The 22,149-nt window shown below is 37.9% G+C and overlaps 1 protein-coding gene across 3 annotated transcripts in view; it reads left to right on the top strand.

Moving 5' to 3' along the window:
* RASGEF1A (RasGEF domain family member 1A) overlaps positions 1-21,564 on the top strand; it is a 170,686-nt gene extending 149,122 nt beyond the window's left edge. For 2 of the 3 annotated variants that reach the window (XM_030485964.1, XM_030485963.1), the window contains 11 exons: positions 3,787-3,915; positions 9,147-9,284; positions 12,917-13,138; positions 13,399-13,473; positions 13,697-13,789; positions 15,599-15,701; positions 15,986-16,065; positions 16,666-16,857; positions 17,252-17,375; positions 17,650-17,722; positions 18,917-21,564. In XM_030485964.1, the coding sequence (XP_030341824.1) occupies positions 3,787-3,915; positions 9,147-9,284; positions 12,917-13,138; positions 13,399-13,473; positions 13,697-13,789; positions 15,599-15,701; positions 15,986-16,065; positions 16,666-16,857; positions 17,252-17,375; positions 17,650-17,722; positions 18,917-18,941 (1,254 nt within the window). In that variant the 3' untranslated portion in view covers positions 18,942-21,564. The remainder of the gene's footprint in view (positions 1-3,786; positions 3,916-9,146; positions 9,285-12,916; positions 13,139-13,398; positions 13,474-13,696; positions 13,790-15,598; positions 15,702-15,985; positions 16,066-16,665; positions 16,858-17,251; positions 17,376-17,649; positions 17,723-18,916) is intronic. The other variant, XM_030485965.1, reaches the window with a different exon arrangement.
* Positions 21,565-22,149: the final 585 nt, after the last annotated feature.

The following is a 22,149-nucleotide window of genomic DNA, read 5'->3' as shown; positions in this document are numbered from 1 at the left end:
TTAGCCTTGTGCACTCGCACTCTCTCTCTTTTTTTAAATATAATTCAGCTCATCTCTTAGCAACAACTTTAGGCACTAAAGGAATCTGGCTTCTTATTCTCTTGTAAAGCACAAGCCCTTTTGTGTCAGCGTATGTTGTTCCAAGTGCAGAAAGGATTTCTTTTCCCCCCCCTCTCTTCCCAAATACCTGTCACTTGTGTAGGATAAATGGAGCTTAACTTCCAATCTCATAGCTTATAAAAGTATTTTTAATCATTCTTTGTCAAACTAGCTAGCTTCATAGCTAAATTTCCTTCTCCAAACCATCATCTTCATGATTAGGGAACTGCCTATGAGAGAGTATAGGTTTTTACACTGTTAAAACATTTAGCCTATGTGTGTATAAGTAGTAAAGGTGCAACAAATCACAGAAGTCCTTGATCTAGGTAATGCATGTGATATTAGTATGAAATATGTCCTATCCAAAACAACCGTGTTCCTAACCCCAAGACCTACCACTAAGCTGAAATGTATGGCTTAGTTCAGCCTGAATTTTCTTTATTGGATAGGGAATGGCTGTTAGCAGAGAGACAAGGAGATAGAGGTCAATACTGCTGTCAGACCTATCATTCTTAATTTGATTCTTAATTGCAGTTACTCCTTGTCTATGTCAGCATAAGCAATAAAAGTATCTCACACACACCCCCAATTAGATACCAATATATTGTAAACCAGCATATCTAGATTGACCACAATGGAACAATTCTGTTTTCCAAAGTACTAAACCTAGTTCCAGTTAAGTGACTTAAAAAATTGATTAAAAATACAGCAGGTGGGTTGCAGAAGCAATAATAACTTGTTTCTAATACCTAATAGTCCAGTGTTGTCTGGAAAAACATTACACGGGTCCAGTACAGTTATTACAGATTACAGAGAAACATCAGCAAGCCTAAAACAGAAAGGACGCACTTTTGCGGCCGTATATATGATCTTCCTGCAGCTTGCCAGTTTGGCACTTCTTTGAACATCATCTAAAATGTTATCAAAACCAAATAAAAGCACAGGTTGTCTGGGTCTTACTTTTCTTGCAGTATAGCAATAGGGAAATGATACTCTGAGTGGGCCTTTCTCAGAGTCACCCTGAGATAAACACTGTCCCACGCCACACAAACTTCCACCAAGGAGACCAACACTAGAATTAGTAGGAGAAGCAAAATTATATCTTTCCTTAAAAGAATGTGTTCCAGCTTATCAGAGCAAAGGTCACTGGAAGAGCAGTGTGGCTTAAGTTGCTGTTCCCTGCTATTTACACGTGCGGGCAACTTTCAAAAAAGCTTCTTAAACTCCCGAAACAATAATGTGGAGAAGGGATGAAGATGTCAAAATCCATTTTTTTTTTATTCCCTATCTCTCAAGTGTAAAATACAGCACAAGTGGTGGCTGCTTCATGTTTCCAGAACAAAAATTTTCACACAATCCAGTGACAGCTGACACACCTAGCAGCTGAATTCTTTTCCCTGTTAGTCTGGACTCAGTTTTAAGTTCAGGGACAATACTGATAGAAACAAACATGCAAATTGGCTACAAAAACCAATAGAGGATAACCAGGTATAGTTTAACATACAAAAACATCAAAACCACCCCCCCAAAAGAAAAATCTCACAGTACAGTACTATTCTTTCTCTTGTTTCATTCTGATTAGGGAGTTTATCAGTTTAGGGATCCTTCTCACATACATAAGAATTAAAGATCTAATGCATTGTCCAATAATACAACCAAGTCCCCTTCTGTGATTCAGGTTAGTTCTTCAGCCTAATTTTAGTGCCCATAAGACACCACATGCACTACTGTAGATTTTTATAAAGCTTCTCCAAAGCTGATACAATGTCATCAACTGGTTTCAGATGCAGGCATAAGAGCTACACTGAATTTCTTATTAAAATTAATGAACTGCAATTTTTTGTCATTGAAATGTAAAAATAAACTCTGAAATTCTGTAGAGACACATAAAATATCAAACAGAAGCCCAGTTTCTTAAATTTTCACAATATTACACTTGTATGGGATGTTAGCAACCATGCCATCAAGAAGGGAGGCCATGCTGTCAGTGTCCTGTTACTGCCCTGGCCACCTGCTCAAAGCCACTAAGAGCCTGATTGTTAGATGGCCCCAGCTCTCCATCTTCTGTAAGCAGAAACACTACTCAGGTACCTGACCTAAACTGTCCATCCAGTTAACCCTTCTCCTCAGTTCCTCTATTCGTAAACAATAGACAAGGCAAAGACTATGGATTAACTCCAGTTTTCATTGTAGTGAATGAATGCTATTTCTAGTTTAATACATAAACTCCAGGGCTAATAAGATCTTCAAATCAGAATGAGCATTTTAAATGCCTTTGCTGTATCACACTCCACTGTGTTCTTTCATTATCTTCTTCCACAAGTTCAGGACAGAGTTGGATGTTTAATAGATACACAATTATCTGCTCACTCACTCCCAGAACACTGTGACTTTTAGTTAATTTTATTTATTTTCTTAAAAGAACATCTCCTTTTTCCACTTCTGATATTTGGAGGGTTTTAGTGCTAAATTTATATTATAGGGCACCCTGAGTACTAAAGAGATAGAAATATTTTTCATTAATAACACATTTTTTTGTGATTAGAGATAAACCCCATAACAATTTTGGAGTCCTAAAGATACCATTATTGTTTAACTACAAGTGTGTTGTACAGACTGCAAGCAGCAGATTTCAGTAGCTGATAGTAGAGATGCCATCTTTTAGGCAACTGGTCATAGCTTTTAGATGTCCCAATTTACTTGCCCAGTCCAAGGTTGCATATATGCACATTGACTGTTTATATGCATACTTGGCTGTGGCCTGCCAAATCACATTTCTAAAAACACAGTGCAAAGTAACAGTACACACTGCAAACGTAACACAGGTTAATTGAAATTCATTGCCAAAGAGATCCCCTACAATTCCTAACTCCAAATTTTGTCAAAAAGCCTAAAGGAAAAACTGAAGTGCTTATGAGATACTACAGTCATTACTCAGGCAATTACATTCAAATACAGAAGCCTAATTTCAAACACTGTAGCAAGAGCAGGGCATGAAGGCATTATCACTTCAACAAAACTGTCCGGAGTATGATTCAGAATGCAGTGCATTACAGCTTTTAAAATACAAAGGAAGAGGATATTTCTAATGAGAAATAATAATTATTGGCATTTATTAGCAGTGTTCATGCTCAAAAGACTCTGAAACAGGCCCCAAATAAGTAAAGTTAAGCTTTAAAATGAATTACTGTCATATGGCCACAATTTAAGCTAAAGCTTGTGTCAGTGATTGTGGGAAAAAGGAAGAAAAAAAACCTCATGCATGAAGAAATTATAGCTGTGGTTTGGAATACACATGAAGCAGTTTTCTGCAGCTCAGTGAAAAACAATCACTCTTAAAGAAACAAAGCAGTACAAATTGTGGCGTTCAAGAGGCACAGCACCCTACATTGGATGTATTTCATTTGTCTTTTTGGTGAGTGATGACTAGTTAGATATATTAAGTTTGACATTTTAAAGGGAAATCGTTTGGGAATCTGAAAACATCACAGTTAACAGCCTTGAAGCCTACAGCATTTCCTTTTAACAGAGCTAGAAAAAGACCACCACGTCTCTGGAGACAGGAAAAAAATATTAAAAACTTTAAATGAAAGAAAGTTACATTTGTGGTTTGTGGAATAGTTTTTCCAACGAAGACAGATTATTTTGGATAAGTTATTCAACTTTTTTTTCTTTCTACTTCCACAGAGGACATACATCTTCACTTTCCTTCTGAGCTCACGAGTCTTCATTCACCCACATGAGCTCCTGGCTAAAGTGGGACAGCTCTGCATTAAACAGAAGCAGCAGCTAGAAACGGGGACTGAGGCAGAAAAGGTAAATGAACCATTATGTCCTTCAGTTAGCTGTGCTACTGTTGTTTATTTCTCACTCTCTCATTGTAAAGCTGAATAAACTGATAAAGAATAAATTGAAATTGTAATTGGCATGCGTTACTGAATGCACTTCCGTATGGATCTTTTCTTCTGAAGTACTGTTGCTTCTTTGCTAGCCACAAATATAGGCTATGTACTACCTTACCAGTTGGATACAGTGGCTGGAAATGTAACTTTGCTGCAGGTCAGTGCTGTGGACTGGTACAATGCATATCTGCCATGAAACTTGCCCTGCAAGTCATTTTGCACTTCTGAGCTTTCACCAAGTTAGGTCTTTCTTGAATCTGATTCTTTCTCCAGTTCCTTTCACCATCCTATTAGAGATGAATGCCCTGCTGTAGGTTATTGGTGCAGTGTTTTCAGCTGCTGTGAAAGTAAATCAGAGTTACCTCTTACAAAAATTAAGGTATGCACTACTTAAAATGGTAGCCTATGCTGACCACATGTGACTATGCAGGTTTACTACAACCAATTAAACCAAACGGGGTCAGTTTACGATACGCACTGCAATATACGTTTTCCATAATGGCGAGACTTGGATGGATTTAAGGGCTTTTGACTGAAATTGAAGTATCAGAATAGTCCAAGCTGGGATGCAGATAAAAGCAACAGAAACAAGGATGAAAGCAAGTATTTAAAGACCTAAATTGTTCAAATCCCAGGCATGCTTTGGATCCATTCTTCTATGGTGAGAAATTACATCCTCACATTCCTAATTTTCAGCGTGTTGTTATTCCATTTTGTTTTTTCCGTGGTGTATCACTACTCTTGAGCAGGGACTACAAAAAGTAACTCTGTGGTTTGGCAATACAAAGCTTTTGACAGCAGTACAGACCTAAGAGCTTCTTTCTCCCTCCCTGTTCCTGGGGTATAGTCTCTTACTATATCACAAAATTACTCCATAGGGAAAACTAACCACTTAGTGCAAAATTACTTTCATGCAGGTCAGTCTCCTGATCAACTCGCCAAATAGCTATATAACTGATCATGTAGGTGCTGGGAAATTCAATGGGTTGGGTAAAGAAGTTGCAAGAACCACTGCATCCAGTTTTGTACACAAAAGTCATAACTGTTCCCATTGCCACGCTGAACTAGTTCATGACTGAGAAACCTCAAACCAACACTCTAAATTGTAATGGTTCCTCAGCAACAGGTAGCTAAACAATAGAGATAGGAATTTGTAGGAGATGCTGGGACCATGTGAATCATGGAATGAGTGAAGCTGTAGACATATGAAGAGGAAGACTGCTGCCAGCGGCTAGTGTCAAAATACATCTATAAAATACTTGGATTTAAAAATAATGGGATAAGATGAAACTTTTGTGAATAATGGTATACTTGCAAGATTTTCAAATGAAAACAGTGTCTGGGAACTAAATCACCCAGCTGTTCAAAGCTATTAGTTGTAAAGTAGTATTATTCTGGCTTTTCGGCAGATGTTTTAAAAATCATGGCTTCCACTTTGAAGAGGATGTAAAATAGAGCAGCTTATATTCCAAACACCCACACTCTTATACCTTCTGCTGACAATCTGGAAAGGGGCCTACAGGAAAACCAACAAACAGCAGGGTGACAGTAAAACATGAGTGTTTGGGAGGCTGCTTTAATTTACATGCTTTGCTGGTTGCTTTTCCTACTACACCCTTGATCCCTTCCTGCCCCCTTAATATAAACTGTAACGTTTTTCCTGCCCACTAAACACAAAATTCTTGGAAAACACTACATAAGCATCTGACATCCCTCTCAAATAACTATTTTGCTGTCCTCCACTGCAAGCACCTGTATGTTTTAGAGAATAGTTTAGCCATTAGCATTTGCAAACATTTATTTTTCTATCTGGCAACAAATAAAAACTCATTTCATATGCAGCATAGAAATTCTCAACTCCAGACACTCTGTGTATTCATAGTCATAACCCATTAAAGTGTCATCAGCTACCAGCACCTTCTAATTAAGTGGCTCCATAGCAGGAAATAGCTGGCAAAAGCAGTTAAAGCAGCTCTGATCATTTCTGATAGAGTTCGCTTATGCAAATCTCTTAAGATGGGAAGCTGGCTGGCTTCTTGTCTGGATAGCGTGTGAGCTGAAAAAGTGGCGAGGAGCCAGGTTTTGAGGTTACACATCACAATACTTATCATTTGTTTGGTTTTGACATTACTGGCTAGCCAAAGAGTTCTACAGAACACCATCCAGACCAAAGTAGATTGAAAAGAGAAACACTCTGGGATGTCATAGAGCCTGCTCAGAGTTCCTTTGGCCACTCATAAAAAGGAAGGGTTTCATAGTTTAAGACTTCAATTATAATATACAAGTCAGAAGTTAAGCTTGACCATAAAGGGTAAAATTTAACTGCCCATAAGTGCTTTAGAGATTGGAAAGACTGAAACTAGATTGTCACAGAAAAAAGACACCACTTGTATAGTATTATTCAGTGGAAAAACCTGTTGTTAAAACTGTGGTGCATTATTTCTGCAACGTGAGGGCATTTTTTAAATCAAAAGTTGAACAAGTAAAATAAAAAGAGAAAATATAAATTAATTTCTATTAAGCTTGCTTTGCCTGTCTCGGAATACGTAAGTCCTATCAAAAATATTATGATTTCCCTTGGGTTTTGTCACCACTAAGTGCTCCTTTTTACAATCAAAAATCAAAACAATACTTATAACTAGGTCATTGTCATTAAACGTCCCTTTCTTACAAGCACAGTACTGCTATTGCCCTCCTTTCTAATTAGTAGTTGTTTCTCTGTCCTGTCTTGTCTCATTCAGTACAGGGTTGATCCACAGTACTTAATTTAATAGAAGTATTTTTCTTCTCGAAGAAATATTCATGGGAAAAGTATTCCCACAGACTCAAGAGAACTCTTTGTCAGGCCTCAAGAGGAAGCTCACATCTGGGGTAGGACTACAGAAATAATAAGTTGGTAGGTTTGTTGCAACCATGACAAAAAGGAAAATGCATAATGCTACCCGCATATCTGTGTGATTTTTATCTAGGCTATCACAAATTACGTGCATTGAGCCTGTCACGCTACTTTGGGTTTCATCAGAGCGCACACGAAACAGGAAACTCATGTTTTACTTTACTGATGTTTTACAGCATTGCTCTCGGAAAGCATACCTTATTTTCATTAACATTAAAAGCATCTGATAAAACATTACACCTTTTTACACCTGAAGAGTAATTACATGACGAATAACACTGCAGTTTGTCTTACAACAGATGCTTAGCTTTCCATCATGATGGAAGAAGCAAATCCTAGCAATTCATGAGTAGATACATAAGATAGGAGGTTAGTGTTCATATAGCGATGCTTGCCATGGCCTAAAGATGGATTTTGGAACCTTCCTGCCCCCGTCCATCCCTTTTAAGTTTCAAAAGTTAAAAAGAAAGGCTAGTCAGGATAATTAATACCAAAAACCTGTTCCATAGCAGCTTTTGATAAACAAAAGTAGAGTATGCACATGCTTGTTAACTTAATTGAAGCAAACCACACTGGTTGGCTAATTAATCCTCTATCACCACCTACAGATTATTCTTTCAGTAATGTCAGCCTCCATACATTCCTTAGCAAAGAAGTATGAATTGTATTTTCTCCAAAGCCAATGACAATGCAGTTTTAGAGGACAGACAATTATAATCTGGAACTCCGTCCTATACCGTTCAGAAATACCTTGAACCTGGGCTCCTCAGGAGTGGTGTAAGCAGACATTGCTTTGCAGGAACGTCTACTGCTGCCATAGAGAAAGGTGGTGTCTTCTTTTGCCCTCGCTATACAACTATTCTGTGCTTTTCTCACCGTCGGGATCAATTAATGCTATCAATAAAAACAGCTAGGAAAAGAATGCTAGCAGAGTGCAGTTTGCTGTTCTGGGAGAAAAAAAAAAATAAAAGGGCAAGAAAATTCTCTTTAGACTTACAAGGAACACTGGCTCATTTTCAGATTGGGGATTCAAATGTGCATGGTTTAACTTCAGAGTTCTTATTAATCATTATTAATATTGTACTGACTATATACAAGTGAGATGTAAAGAAATTCAAAAAAAGTAGCTTAGTTTGGTTGACTTTTGGTTTTGATTAAATAAACTGGGACAATACCATGATCAGATGATGTTTTGGCAGGAGTTCCTACCAATTCTTGGAACACAGTCTCTATTTGTCTTGAAAGAAAATACACCAATTTCCTGTAGTGACACTCACATGCTAAGTCACCTTCTGTAACCCCTAAGAGTGCAATGAGGAAAGCACACTGTGCGTGGGGAGAAGGAACTGCTGTGTAGTGGAACTTCTGTAGCTTACACAAGTGGGAAGGTAAACACAAATGAAAGCTTCCTCTTTTTCCTCAGTGCATCACAAGCTGGGTGGGAAGATAAATATAACGTGAATTAAGTTTTGATTCTTCTTGTTTGTTAAAAGTGTTCTTAGCACTCATACTCGCAATTTTACAAGAGTGCTTCCTTGGATTTACTGATGCTCCACTATACTGATGCAGCATAGTGGAGTAATTGGCATCCAATTTGGGCCTAACTCATGAAAAGCCCTAAAAGATTCGTGAGTAACAGAAGAACTTAGAAAATAGCTTTCCCTGCCTTTCTGTGGTTGACAGCTTTTTAAGTAAGAGCCAATACTTTTTATTTTCAAAGTCCATCTAGATTTAGATGTCATAGAGAGAACACACACATATCTTTCCTGACATTCATTTATTTTAGTATACAGCTCAACATGGAGGGTCTGATAAATTCTATAGAACAAAAATGTCTTTTTGAATGTCTCTTATGAAAGATGCTTGTTCGAATGCTGCAGTTTGTATGCATTTGAATTCAAACACTAAGGTACTGCTGCCTCAGATGGCATAAATCAGCGCAAGTCCCATTGACTTCAATCAAGTAAGTCACAAACTCTTCTGTCATCTTCCTGGCTTCATAATACTAACCTTGAAAATATCTTCACAGTGTTTGGTGAGAAACATTACCAGCTATCATGAAAGGAGGCTAAATCATACTATTTGGGAAACTAACTCACAGTTAAATATATTCTTTTTATCGTCTTCACCTATTACTAATGCAGAGTATTTTCAAGAGTGTCTCTGGGTTTATGTGAACCTTCATCAGCTAATTTACTCTGCAGTCAGATAAGTCTTTGGTCAGTAATCAACTCTTTGTTTCTTTCTAGGCAAAGTTAAAATCCTTCGCTGCCAAAATCATTCAGCTCCTGAAGGAATGGACTGAAACTTTCCCCTATGATTTCCAAGATGAAAAATCCATGAAAGAATTGAAGGAGATTGCTCACAGAATCACACAATGTGATGAGGTAGGAATAGGGAAACATTAAGTGGTAAAACAATATTTGTCAACCTTTAAATATACAAACTCCTGCTTGTGGTATTTTTTAAATAGACTATAGCTGTCAAAATAAGTGCAGGACATGGGCTGAGAAATGAACTTAATGGTCCATTAGCAGAAACTGTCTACTGTATAATCAAGTGTAAGAGAAAGAGACAAAATATGAGAAATGGATGTAGTGCAAAAGGAGAAAGGACAGTTCAGATTAGATGTAAGGAAGAAGTTCTTTACTGTGAGGGTGGCGAGGCACTGGAACAGGTGCCCAAAGTAGTGGTAAATGCTCTATCCGTGGCAGTGTTTGAGGCCAAGTTGGACAGAACCTTGGGCAACATGGTCTAGTGTGAGAAGAGTTGGAACTAGATGATCTTAAGGTCCTTTCCAACCCTAACTGTTCTATAATTCTATGTATTCTTGCTCAAGGTGAAGATACTTATTAATAGTTCACTCCTAGGTCCTAACAATAATCAGCAACTGGTTTGTTGCTATGTTTCAGGTGACATACACAATAATTCCACAAAAGAAACTCTGCTACCTAGTCAATCACCAGTCTTAACAGCTCCGAGTTTGTAGCCTATGAAGAAAACTAGGCCTCACAAGACTTTTCTAAAGCAAACAGATAAAGCAAATTGAAATGAAACAAGGGCTGATAGTTTTGTTTGGTTGGTTTGTTTTGTTGGTTGTTGTTTGTTTTGTTTCCAACACTCACAAAATTACACTTTTTTTCCTCATTGATAAAGTCACTAACTACCAATAGACAGAAAGAAGGACTGCAAGGGAATTAACTGTTAAGCATCTGTATGAACATGAAAGGCTTACTCATATAGAAGTAGAAGCTTCTCCTTGTTTTTAAACCCACCACCTCAAGATATTTGAGAACAACTAGCAGGAAATGGAAAGATAGTTGTATTACATGTTTCTGTTGATTCATGTATGGAGAAAATGAAGACCAACAGGTTTGACAGCACTGCATGAATGAGAGATAGGACACAATACGATTAGGTGCTACCAAGTTGTCAAAAGGAAGTATGTCAGTTTCATTGCATCAGCAAAGCTGTTTACTTGGATGCTACTATGAAAATGTCAGCGCCTGAGAGTAGGAGGAGAAAAGGAAATAGGATTATAATATTCCTTTTATTCCTTTTGTAGGCAAGGGCAGAGAGGTTTATGTATGTTGGCAGAGATGCTACTGTGAAAGGGGACTTGGCAGAGATTTATTTAGCATTCGTGTCTTCGTATTTAATTTGTCTATCACTTTGAACCAGAAAGAATTTGTGGTCTTTCTTTCTCTTCCCCTTTCCTCCCACTCTGATATGTATGAATAAATTGTCATTTGAGAAACACAGGTCTTCCTGGAGTGGCTCAGTGCTCTGGTGTCTAAGGAATCTAATGACATCCATTAGTTACAGCATCACCATGTTGACTTGTAGCCTTGTTAAGGGGATCAAACTTGATCAGTGAAGAACTATGCCACATCTGACCCTTAGGAGATATAATTTGACAGTGACAAAAAACAGCTTTTGCTCTCAGTATTTGTTACCACAATAAATTACCTATACTGTGCTTCAGCAAGGGATTATGGTAATGGTTTGGGGGTTTATTTTGTATTTTAAAACTTTTCCAAGTTTCCTAAGATGCTATTCTCCATACATAGGATAGAAAGCATTGGAACAGGCTGCCTAAGGAAGTTGTGAATACTCCATCCCTGGCAGCGTTCAAGACCAGGTTAGACAGAGCCTTGGGTAACATGGTCTAGTGCGAGGCATCCCTGCCCATGGCAGGGAGGTTGGAATTAGACAATCTTAAGGTCCTTTCCAACCTGAACCATTCTATGATTCTATAAAGTCAACTGAGAACTCGTAGAAAGCAGTCAGATACTTGTCCTAGTGATAGCAGACAGCATATCAAATAGCTATGGGCGCAGCCAGGGTTGTGCCCCAAGTACAAATGTCTTGCTTGAATTCAAACAAGTTATTGTACACTCATTGACTTATTTTCCAAAGTTGTAAGAAAATTTAGGGCAAGACTAGTAATGAGAGAAAACTGCTAAAAGTATAAAAGGTATTTGTCTAAGTATTAAGATGCTAATAAATTTACAGTAGCTTCAGTAAGCCACAGTTTTTCATGTCACTGCAGTTTCTTTAATTGCCTTCGCATACTATCTGTGATACTCTCACCTGCCTTCAAGTTTTATTCTTTGTGGTCCATATCTAGGAAATCTGCTTCCTCCCAGAGGTGCGGGTAAGTCAGACGTAGCAGCTGAAGTAAAATGATTTACAACAGAAAGCTCAGGATACCAGAGAGCACAATTAGTGCTTTATTTTAGCGCGCTCCACCCCCTGCTCCTTTGGCATTTCTGAACACTTGTAGCACAATATCACAAATGGCTCTAGCCAGCTGCTGTTCAGCAGTAATCCAGTTGCCTCAAGATGAGCTACACTGCTTTCAGCTTTTCATTTGATTTCACTTGGGACTCAGATTATTGCCTTGTAAAGCAACACTCTGACACTATTATTGCTTAATTATACCATGCAATATACAAGTATTTGGTAGTCGTCTCCCATATCTGCTACATAATTTCAGTCATCACTGCACATTAGTGGCTTCTTTGAACGATCACAGATTCATTGCAGTTCTTTCTAGTGTATCCAGTTGACTGGCAGAAACCAACAGAGCAGGCTGTAAACTAACAGTTATTCTTGTGGCTAACTAAGAGAAATAATTTGCAAGAAAGCAAGAGAACAATTGTGTAGGAAAGAGAAGGACTGTCTTTGGTAGAATTATGTTTTTCTAATTTCTAAGGAGCAGGAAGAACAGGATTGGAGAACCTGGGTCATTTAAAGCAGTCACAGGAGGGATGGAGAAGCAGAAAACTGATCAGGTTAGCTCTTTGGAGTTGATTTCATAGAGGAATGTCTATAGGACACAATCAATGGCAGAAAGCATTCAGCTTGCCTTAATTGTCAAAACACTGAGCAGACAGATTACAGTTCTGTGACTTTACCAGTAGGTATCCTTATTGATCCTATGTTTAAAATCCGCACCTGATGAACAGAAAGGCATTTTCGTTGTCCAAGAACATGATGTGCATTGTGCTTTTACCTAAATCTTCAGATGCTGTAGTTGTTCAAAGCCAAGCCAGTGTATATTAGGGGTATATTCCTGGACATGTTAATTCCCTAGGTTCTGCCTGGGCTAGACTTGATAATCAGTAGGTCTAGTCAGAATGAGAAGGAGCTTTTTGGCGCTTTGTACGCAGAGAATCCAAGAAGCCTTGTGCAAGCAACTCAACCACCTTTCACTTTACCCACTTTTAAGCTGTTTACATGGATGCCTTTGAAATGGGGGTACTAGCCAAAAACTATCACAAGGAGCAGACCAACCAAGTAAGTGAAACAGAGTTGGGAAGGCAGGCATAACAATGTCATTATGAAGTTGTGTGGGCAGTAAGGACAAGTTAATTTGACGCAGAATGATCAGCTCAGATAAGATGAAAGAAAACGGATAGCAGGATTTATTTTTCCCCTGTCAGAAATTCTCTGGCGATCTGTGCCTGTAAGAGCTAAAGTTTTTTAGCAGTCATTGTTCCTGCCTTTTGCTTAGGAAAATGGAACAGTGAAAAAGATCATTAGCCAGATGACACAGAATCTCCTGATGGCCCTCTCTGCACGGAGCCAGTACCAGGAAATCAAAGAGAAATTCCGGCAACCTGCTACCGACAAAGGCACCATCCTCAAAACCAAGCCACAGTCAACTCAAAAGGACATCCTGAGTGTGTGCTGTGACCCTCTGATCTTGGCACAGCAGCTGACCTATGTTGAACTGGTGAGACACTAATTTGTGTGAATTATTTAATTTTCCATTCAGTAAATATTAATATACTCATTGTGTAAATTTTGCTATGGCTTCACTGAAAGCCTCCAATGTTTTAATCAAAAAGTACCAAGTAAGACCAATAACACCTCATACATCTCAACTGTAGGAAGTTACCAAAATGTTCTCCTAACTTTGGCTTTATTGATGCGTTTTTCACTAAACTCCCTGTTTGTCTGTGCAGTCACAAACTGTCATCTCTCCAAACACAGGAAAGGGTGAGCAACATTTACCCAGAGGATCTGATGCAGATTGTCAGCCACATGGACTCCCTGGATAATCACAAGGTATACAAGAAGGGGTATGGAGGGAAAAAGAAACAAAAAATAACCAGGGTAAAGAACCTCCATAATTTGAGTACACCTTGTGCAAGAAAGGCTGACATTTTCTAACCGCCTTAAAAAATATCCAGCAAGATTTTATTAGGATGTGAAAAGGAAGTTTATCCTTTGGCAGGTTGACTTGATCATGCTACAGGATAGGATTAACACTTGGCCTGTTCTCTTACAGTGCCGAGGCGATGTGACCAAAACGTATAATTTGGAGGCCTATGACAATTGGTTCAATTGTCTCAGCATGCTGGTGGCTACAGAGATTTGTCGGGTAGGTATTCATAGTAAAAAAGATAGCAAAGGGATATTGGCCTTAAGGACAAGAGGCAGGCAGTGGTCTTAAAGAGATTTAAACATTAGCAGTGCAATTAAAGATAATGGCATTACTCAAGCATTAAATTATTTTCATGCTTATATGATTGAGAGTTCATGGTCACATTTGGCTTTGCATGTATTCTCTAGTTTTGTCTATCTTCTATAGTAGCATTAGTCATGCAGTGAAATTAAATTTGTGTGGAGTTTGAATTACGAGCTCTTTTAGATATATTTTGTTTAAATACATCCATAAATTCTTAGAAAGATACTCATCTTTATATGCAGATATACTAATAAACAGCTGTCCTTCCACTGCTGGAAGGACAGCAGTGGAAGGATTTAGCTATCATTAACACTGTCATATGCATTTTTGTTGTAGAAAAATCAGGAATAAGCTTTCTTTGGAAGTCTGGAAAGAACTTCCAGTGGACTACTAGAAAAGTTAAAAAAATGTGAGAACAGTCTTATTAGAGGTTAAAGTAACTCTATCATGTAATAAGCAAAGAAATGGAAGGTTCACTGCCACATAAACGTTTTTTTTTCCCCCCTGCATGTGCATTCTTTGTCTTTTTAGACTCCTGTTAATATACACCAATTCTAGCAAATGAGACATTTTCTCTCTATTCCTATTAGTCAGGAATTCTCCTGTTCTGCTATTCCTCTTCTGTGGAAATCCAGATTCCTAAGGGAATTTCATGAAGTCTAACATATCGATCCTAATCTCTTAGGATTTCCTGCTTTCACAGACACTTAGTGCAAAAACACACCAAGACACCTTCCAGAGCTGGCTTGTATGGCTAAGAGATTTGGTATACCAGTCAAACAAAACGGCTAACTCAAGCCATTGACTACTGAACCATTTTCTTTTGATATGGCACGGAAACTGAAGTATTTATGCAAGAGGTTGTGTTTTTTAGAAAGAAAAAAGGAATTCCCTCATGAAGCAGTGTGCAGTCACCACTTTGGAGCCATTGTTGTACAAGCCAGAACAAACTTCTAGATCTAAATACAGGAAAGATCTCAATAAAAGAATGTAATATAGGCAATAATACTAGCTTTAAAAAAAAAAAAAAAAAGGGAGAGAGAGAAAGATTGATGGATTTTGGAAAAAAAGTTTGGAGACGATGCTGTATATTAATTTTGCTTCGCCATTTATATTAAAAGAAAAAAATCTGCAAAGTGGATGCTCAGCATAACTTGCTAGATTCTTTGCGTGTTTGCATGAATGGGAATTTGTATATTTGATCATCCTCACTACTTGCTCTCAAGAGGTAATTTAAGTGTATACACAGTAAAATGAGAAAATCGGGACATCACAAACGTTCTCTCTCACATTCAGGTTATATACCCTGGTGTCAAGTCTGTCCACTGCTTTTCCCCCTTCCTCAGAGTTTTAAAGTTTTTTTGCATATATTCTTTGCAACAGCAGCTTCATGTTAACTTCTTTTTCAGGTAATGGGAATTTGGTGAAAGTGTCCAGCCTGTTTATACAAGATTCCCCAAAACATTGAATTTCATGTATAAACAAAAACTTACACTCCCCCACAGCTAGGCAAATAATTTATAGTAGCCCCAAATACTTCTGTTCTTTTATTAGAAGTTAATCTTAACAAAATACCCTCAGGCCTATTATCATTGTAAGATTTAGCTGGATCAAGTCTTGAAATGTCTGTTCAATTAACCTGTTACAATGCCTTTTACTGAACATCCCATCCAAAATTCAGGCCATCCCTTTCCTCTAATAGATCTTTGGGGTTTTTTTCAGGTTGTAAAGAAAAAGCAGCGTACAAGAATGGTGGAATTTTTCATCGATGTGGCAAGAGAATGCTTCAATATTGGAAACTTCAACTCGATGATGGCTATTATTTGTGAGTATCCTTAACACAGATCATAGAAGGCACTCCATTTTACAACCTGACTGGCAAGGAAATGCTCATACTTGCCCTAAATCAGCTGACTACCTCAGCATGCACACTTCTACATGGGCAGTATGTACCAGTGACAGATTACTGTGTGGGTGGGTGAGTGTTTTCTACAACTTCTGTTTCTAAAGCTGGACTGCCTTCCATAATACATGGTGCCGATACACAGTTATGTTAGCCCTCTATTGTTTTGACTCAGTTGTTTCTTTCTGTCTCTTCTCTCCATTCAGCTGGCATGAACTTGAGTCCTGTGGCACGGCTGAAGAAAACTTGGTCCAAGGTCAAAACAGCCAAATTTGATGTTTTAGAGGTATGTATAAAGTTTAGACTTTACCTAGAAATCCACCAAATAGTAATTCCACAGCAGAGATTTGGGTGAAACTAAGTCAGAGATCACTGAGGCATTGGTCACCAGCATATAAACATTAGGGAGAGCATTTCCTGAATTTCAAACTCCCTACTTGCCTGCAAAGAGTGCAAGCTTTCTTTAGGTTTTTTCTTCCTAGCATATTTTTTCCAGTTAGGTAGTTTTCACTCCAGCAAATGCTATTTTGCTATCCTTAAAACTAATAAGAGTACTCCATCTAGTGGAGATCTGAATGAAAACAACACTTAATCGAAACCATCACCACAAAGATTGATGACAAGAAGTTAGAATTTTGGGGGCTTTCCCCCGATAGTCATTTCTCATTTCCTTTCAGTCTCCCATTAACCATTGAAGCAAAGTATAGATGTAAAGCCAGTACAGAATCCCCCTTCCAAGCAAGATAGCAGTTAGAAAAACCTGAATCCAGACTTAATAAGTATATGCTACTCTTATCTTGAAAATTTAAAAATTCATAAAAAATGAGCCCTCTGAAGGAAGGAAACATGTATTACTTGACTGCCTTTTTCACCCCCATAAAAACAGCATCACATGGATCCATCCAGCAACTTCTGTAATTACCGCACAGCCCTGCAAGGAGCCGCACAGCGATCTCAGACTGCCAACAGCAACCGAGAGAAAATAGTCATCCCAGTGTTCAACCTCTTTATTAAAGATATCTACTTTCTGCACAAAATACATACAAACCGCTTGCCCAATGGGCAGATAAACTTCAAGGTAGGACTTTGCTATTACAGAAACTGGAATGCTAGTTAAATATTGTAAATTACAAACATTTGCCAGTTTTGAACTTCTAGCTCATTATATTACCAATTCCTTCAGCATTGCTATGATCAATGGTTTCACCAAATTTCTGTGAAAGCTAGCGCTTGCAGTTGCCATGTTTATATTACATATCCAGCAGATCCACAATTGCACATGCTGAAGGGAATCCAAAAAACTGCTGGAATGTGATTTCTGTCAGTTAAAAGATTAGTTTTAAAAGGTACTAAAATAGCAATAAGAAACAGTATGAAGAAGAACAAGACTGAGGCTGTGAAACTGAAACAAAAGAACTAATATTTGAAAGAAGAATGTATGTTAATAATACTCTTTTAATTACCTCACGCAGAAGTTCTGGGAAATTTCAAGACAGATCCATGATTTCCTGACATGGAAGCAGGTTGAGTGCCCTTTTGAAAAAGACAAGAAGATCCAGAGCTATTTACTCACAGCACCCATTTATAGTGAAGAAGGTAAAACCCTTTACTCACCACTATAGCGAGTGCGCATATTCAGTATAGTGAGCCCTAGACTGAATATGCAGATGAAAAAAAAATGCAAAAAAAATATTTGATAAGTATGTGTTATCTTCTTAGCTAAGTATGTATTAGCTTCTGTATCAGCCTCTGAGGAGAATAAACTTCATTATGAAGTCTGCCAAGTTACTACCTACTATACTGTAACTTGTAATTTTTCTTCTGCAGTTAACGAACCCATGTATCTGACTGTTCTTATTTTATTTACTAGCTCTGTTCATTGCATCCTTTGAAAGTGAAGGTCCAGAAAACCACATGGAGAAAGACAGCTGGAAAACACTCAGGTATGAAGCTTCCTCAGAATGTGAGGTTTTTTGGTTTGGGCTTTTTGGGGGGGGATTTTTGTGTGTGTGTGTGGGTTGGTCTTTGGTTTTTTTTGTTTTGTTTTGGGTTTTTTTGGTGGGTTTTTTTTTTTTTTTCTACAGACCAACACAGGCATGTGATCATGAGCTTCCTCCCTCCTATTTGCCTGCATGGCTTAAGACTATTTTGGCCCAAATATATTTATTTTTCTTTAAAATTCAAATCTGAAAAATTCCATATGGCTTGGACATATGGGCAGCTTTAACTCATTCAAGTCAGCTTTTCCAGCCAGACTAGGTCAGGGTGCAAGATCACTGCTGGGACTACAAAAGAGAATATGCTTTGTTTAGGCTATTGAATACTGTAAAAGGATCTACATTTGTAGCAGTTTTGAGACATGCTTTTCTCAGGGAAACAAATATACAGAGATACTAATAAATTGCTATCATTTATCATACCTATGCACTTATTAAAAAAATCCTATAGAAAGGTGAAGTTCTATATGAATACTCTTAATTTTCAGCCTACTCTTACGGGAGAAGGTCTCAATGATTCCTCCTTCCTCTGAGAGGAGGAAGCACCTCTTCCATGTACGTTATGCGATCAGCTAATTTAGATGAAAATTCTAATACTGAGGCCAAGGCAAAAAGAGAGATTTAGACCTTTGTGGTCTAAATGATTTGTAAATCATGTTAAATATTTAGATTTGAAATACCTGTACCAGATAAAGAATGAAGGAAGAAGCCTGTATGTCCTGAGCTGCAGTTGAGCTACATTAGGACACTAATGTCCTAGACGAGACACTGCTTCCCAGTGATCCCAGTGTTTCTTAGGAAGTCCACATAAGCTTTTCATTTATGACACCCATGCAACGTAACTTGCATTAAATCCAGTGCTATTCAGCATAGTTTGAAATTACAGAACATCATGTTGTTATTTGCCTCAGTGCATCTTAAGGGCCTGAATAATGTTACAAAAGTTAAATTTTCATCTAAAGTCAGCAACTCTATTGGAATTCATAGATATATTCCCGTTTACAACAGTTGGAAGGAAACTTACCCTTTGAAGAAAGACTTCCAGCTAGTGATGCAAGATAGATCTATTGCCAACCATCACCAAAACTGTAGCATTTTTTGTCATTACAGAAAGATAATTTTATTTTTTATTACTTCTAGGACAACTCTGCTTAATAGAGCCTGAGATTTTTGGATCTGATCTGCAGACTTTGAAGCACATTGAATGAACATGTTTTTACAACCTGGAAGACTTGGACTGAGCTGAGAAAGACCTCACTGGCTGAGGTCTGTTTTGTATATACAGTAACTTTTATGAAAAGATGTGGTAAATATTTCACGTCAACCTTAAGGCACTTGAGTGAAGGGTTTTGGTTTTTTTATTTTGAATATAAGGGCAGGGCCCTGTTCTCAGAGATGAAGTGTATGATGGGAGAGGTATCCCTGGGGAGGTCTTATTCTATCAGCATCCAAATTTTTATTTTTTATTACTTCCACCAAAATAAGTAAAAATTAAAACACTTCTCAACTAAAGCCAATGTTCCAGTTAAATACTCCATTGGAGCAGTACCCTACAGAGCACTCAACATGTCTCTCTAGCTTTGAAGTGAAGGGTCTCCTTCAAATCGGCGATACTGTTCGCACGTGTTAGTGTTTGTAGAGTCAAGGCCTTAGACATCTGCAGTAAGCATGTTCCGCTCTTACATCAGAAAATAGTGCCTTACAAGGTACTGACATCGTTTAGTGTACCTTCTATTACGCTGGACTGGAAGTAAAGAAAATAAAAATATGGATGTCTTGAAACCAGCTAAAACGTACTCTTTAAATGGCACATGAAGTAGAGTATACCTGCCTGTAACATCGATGGTGCAGCAAACATATTTTTGTTACATGATTTAAAGAGATAAGATGGGGTAACTGTTGGGGAACGTGCGTTTGTGTGTGAGTATGTGTGCGTGCACATGTGAAGATGCACGCATGTCAAATACTTCTGGGAACTATCCTTTAAATTCTAGCTGTCAGAGTAGTTTGTGTTTTCCTTTTTAAAGAAATCAGGGATTTTTTGTTTATTATTTTGTTTGAGAGAAGAATGTCTAACCTAGATTATCTCTGCAAAACAGGCTCAATATGGTTTTTTTGAAAACAGTTTTTGGAAACAGAAGTCATGCATGAGCTAGGGAGAGGGAAGTAAACTCAGATATCCAATCCGAAGTTAAGGCTAAAATTTCCAAAGAAACTTGAGAAGAGTTAATCACCACTGAACTGGTCATTTAATTCCCTGGGTTCCTTTGAAAATGCTAGTCTACTCTTACAGACAATTAAAGCAAAGAACAAATTATGATATAAGCTTTTTCTAGTATTTTATGAGCCGTGATTAACTGTCTGTGCCAGAACACATTGAAATCTAAAGGAAAACACCATAAGAAATTGGTCAAATTTTTGAACCCAGGTTAGTACCAAATTGGAAGTGATCTGTAACCCTGCTGGTACTTACCATTTCTAATTTCTTCTCTTAGTCTCGACTTTATGCCTAATTTGGCTATCCAGATGAGCACCTGAGGAGCTTATGTTAAGATTCAAGGTATTTGTTTTCAGGAAAAAAAAAATACACAGTTCAGGACTTAGTTTCTCAGCTGATCTCTGACTCAAGAAAAAAAAAAAAAAGGCTCAGATTAAAACTTATTTTGTTGAATTGACAAATTACTACCCATTAATATCTTCTGTCCTTTCCAGTAAGTGTTCTATTAAGGCTTGAGGGCTGGGTATTTGTAAAGGTAATTGCTTGAGTCAGGCAATTAGATGTTTTTACTTTAAACAAGGCCCTTTAGAGTTTACAGTGGTTACAGCCTTCCTCATAGAGACTCACAGAGGACCTCTGCACAAGCTTCTTTAAAAAAGTATCAACTGCATGTAGATGAGTTTTCTCTTATTCTGCCTTCTGTTGAAGAAGGGGCAAGATTTGCAGGACCAAGGGTCTGGTTTGTTCCAGTCCAGTAGACTCTTCTTGCTGAGTGCCTACAACCAAGAGCAGCACCACTGTTTCATGCAGCATCTGCAATTACTTAGAAATTATTTGCTGTATTGGACCTGTAGTATGGTCAAAAATTAAAGAGCCTTCCCTCTCTCCCTGTTCCACTTTGAGAAATACTTAAAAGAGTAAGTTGAGGTAAGGGAGGGAGATAAATCAACATTTTGCTATTCCCATAGCATTGACATCAAAGAGAAACAAAAGCAAGTTCTACCATGAAGAAGGAAGAAGCAGAATACTAACTGTTAACAAGAACAGCCCAGAAAAGGGGAAGGGATAATTATTATGATCTGCTGCTATTTTTCCTGTGCTGAAGTACTGACCTTCAGCCCTGGATTAGAGTAAGAATATTTATACTGTATTATTACAGTGTTTTGCACTTTCAGAGATGTTCTAGCTAGTAACATTGTTGGACACTAGAAGAGGGATTGTATATCAGCTTTGTTTATGTAATTGAAATTTAAAAAGGATGCTTAAAATTTAAGAAAAAAAAATATATTTGAAATGCAATTTTAGAACACTTTCTGTAAATGTATGAAAAAGCTTTCACATGAATGTGCACTTCACCAGTCAATCAGTCCTAGTATATACTTGAAATCAATGCAGTATCCACATTGGTTCCTTTTTATTTTTCCTCCCCCAGTTTGATACATTCCTTAAATACTGTGTTTTGCTATTCTGAGCTGAAATGCTAAATATAAAGCTGTACCATAAAGCAGGATATTCCGTGTTTGACTGGATGTGCTTGCATTAATAAAAAACCAAACTTGCTTCAACCAGGCTTAATATTTTCCATGGTTATTTTTCATTTGCAAACTGATCAAGCCACAACCAGCAGCTGAACAAGGTGAACCAACTGTGTAAGGCAATATAGTTACAATGAACCAACTGGTGACTTTATGACTTACACATTATGAAATAAACATCTTCCAACAAAGACAAGAGCAATGCTAAGCCCACAGCATGCTGCCACTTATAATGTGGTCTCTATAATAGTATTTCACGGATTTGATACAGTGTCTCTGCTACAGGATATTTTCATTTTCTTTATGAAAGCGAGTAACAATTTCACTGTGTAAAAACATTTTGTGTGTCTCAACAGTTGAATTTCATTTTTTCCCTCCCACGTAGTTTTATTTTTAACAGGAAAGCACAGAAATGTTTGCTGGGTGTAGCACACTGCAGGGTTTCCTGTAGCAAGATTCTGTTGACATTTCAACGCTCTGGGATCTTTGGTTGCAACCACTACCCTTTTTCATGCTGCACTTTACAGAAGCAAAGCCACTTCTCCAAGGCCACGCAGGGACTAGAAAAGCACAGAGCTGTGAGAAGAATCCAGCTTTCCTCACACACTGCCCCAGTGCTA

The sequence above is a fragment of the Strigops habroptila genome, chromosome 5 (assembly GCF_004027225.2).
Source record: "Strigops habroptila isolate Jane chromosome 5, bStrHab1.2.pri, whole genome shotgun sequence".
NCBI classification, from domain to species: Eukaryota; Metazoa; Chordata; class Aves; order Psittaciformes; family Psittacidae; genus Strigops; species Strigops habroptila.
The sequence above is the reverse complement of the archived record's forward strand: the minus strand, read 5'-3'. Positions and strand labels throughout refer to the sequence as shown.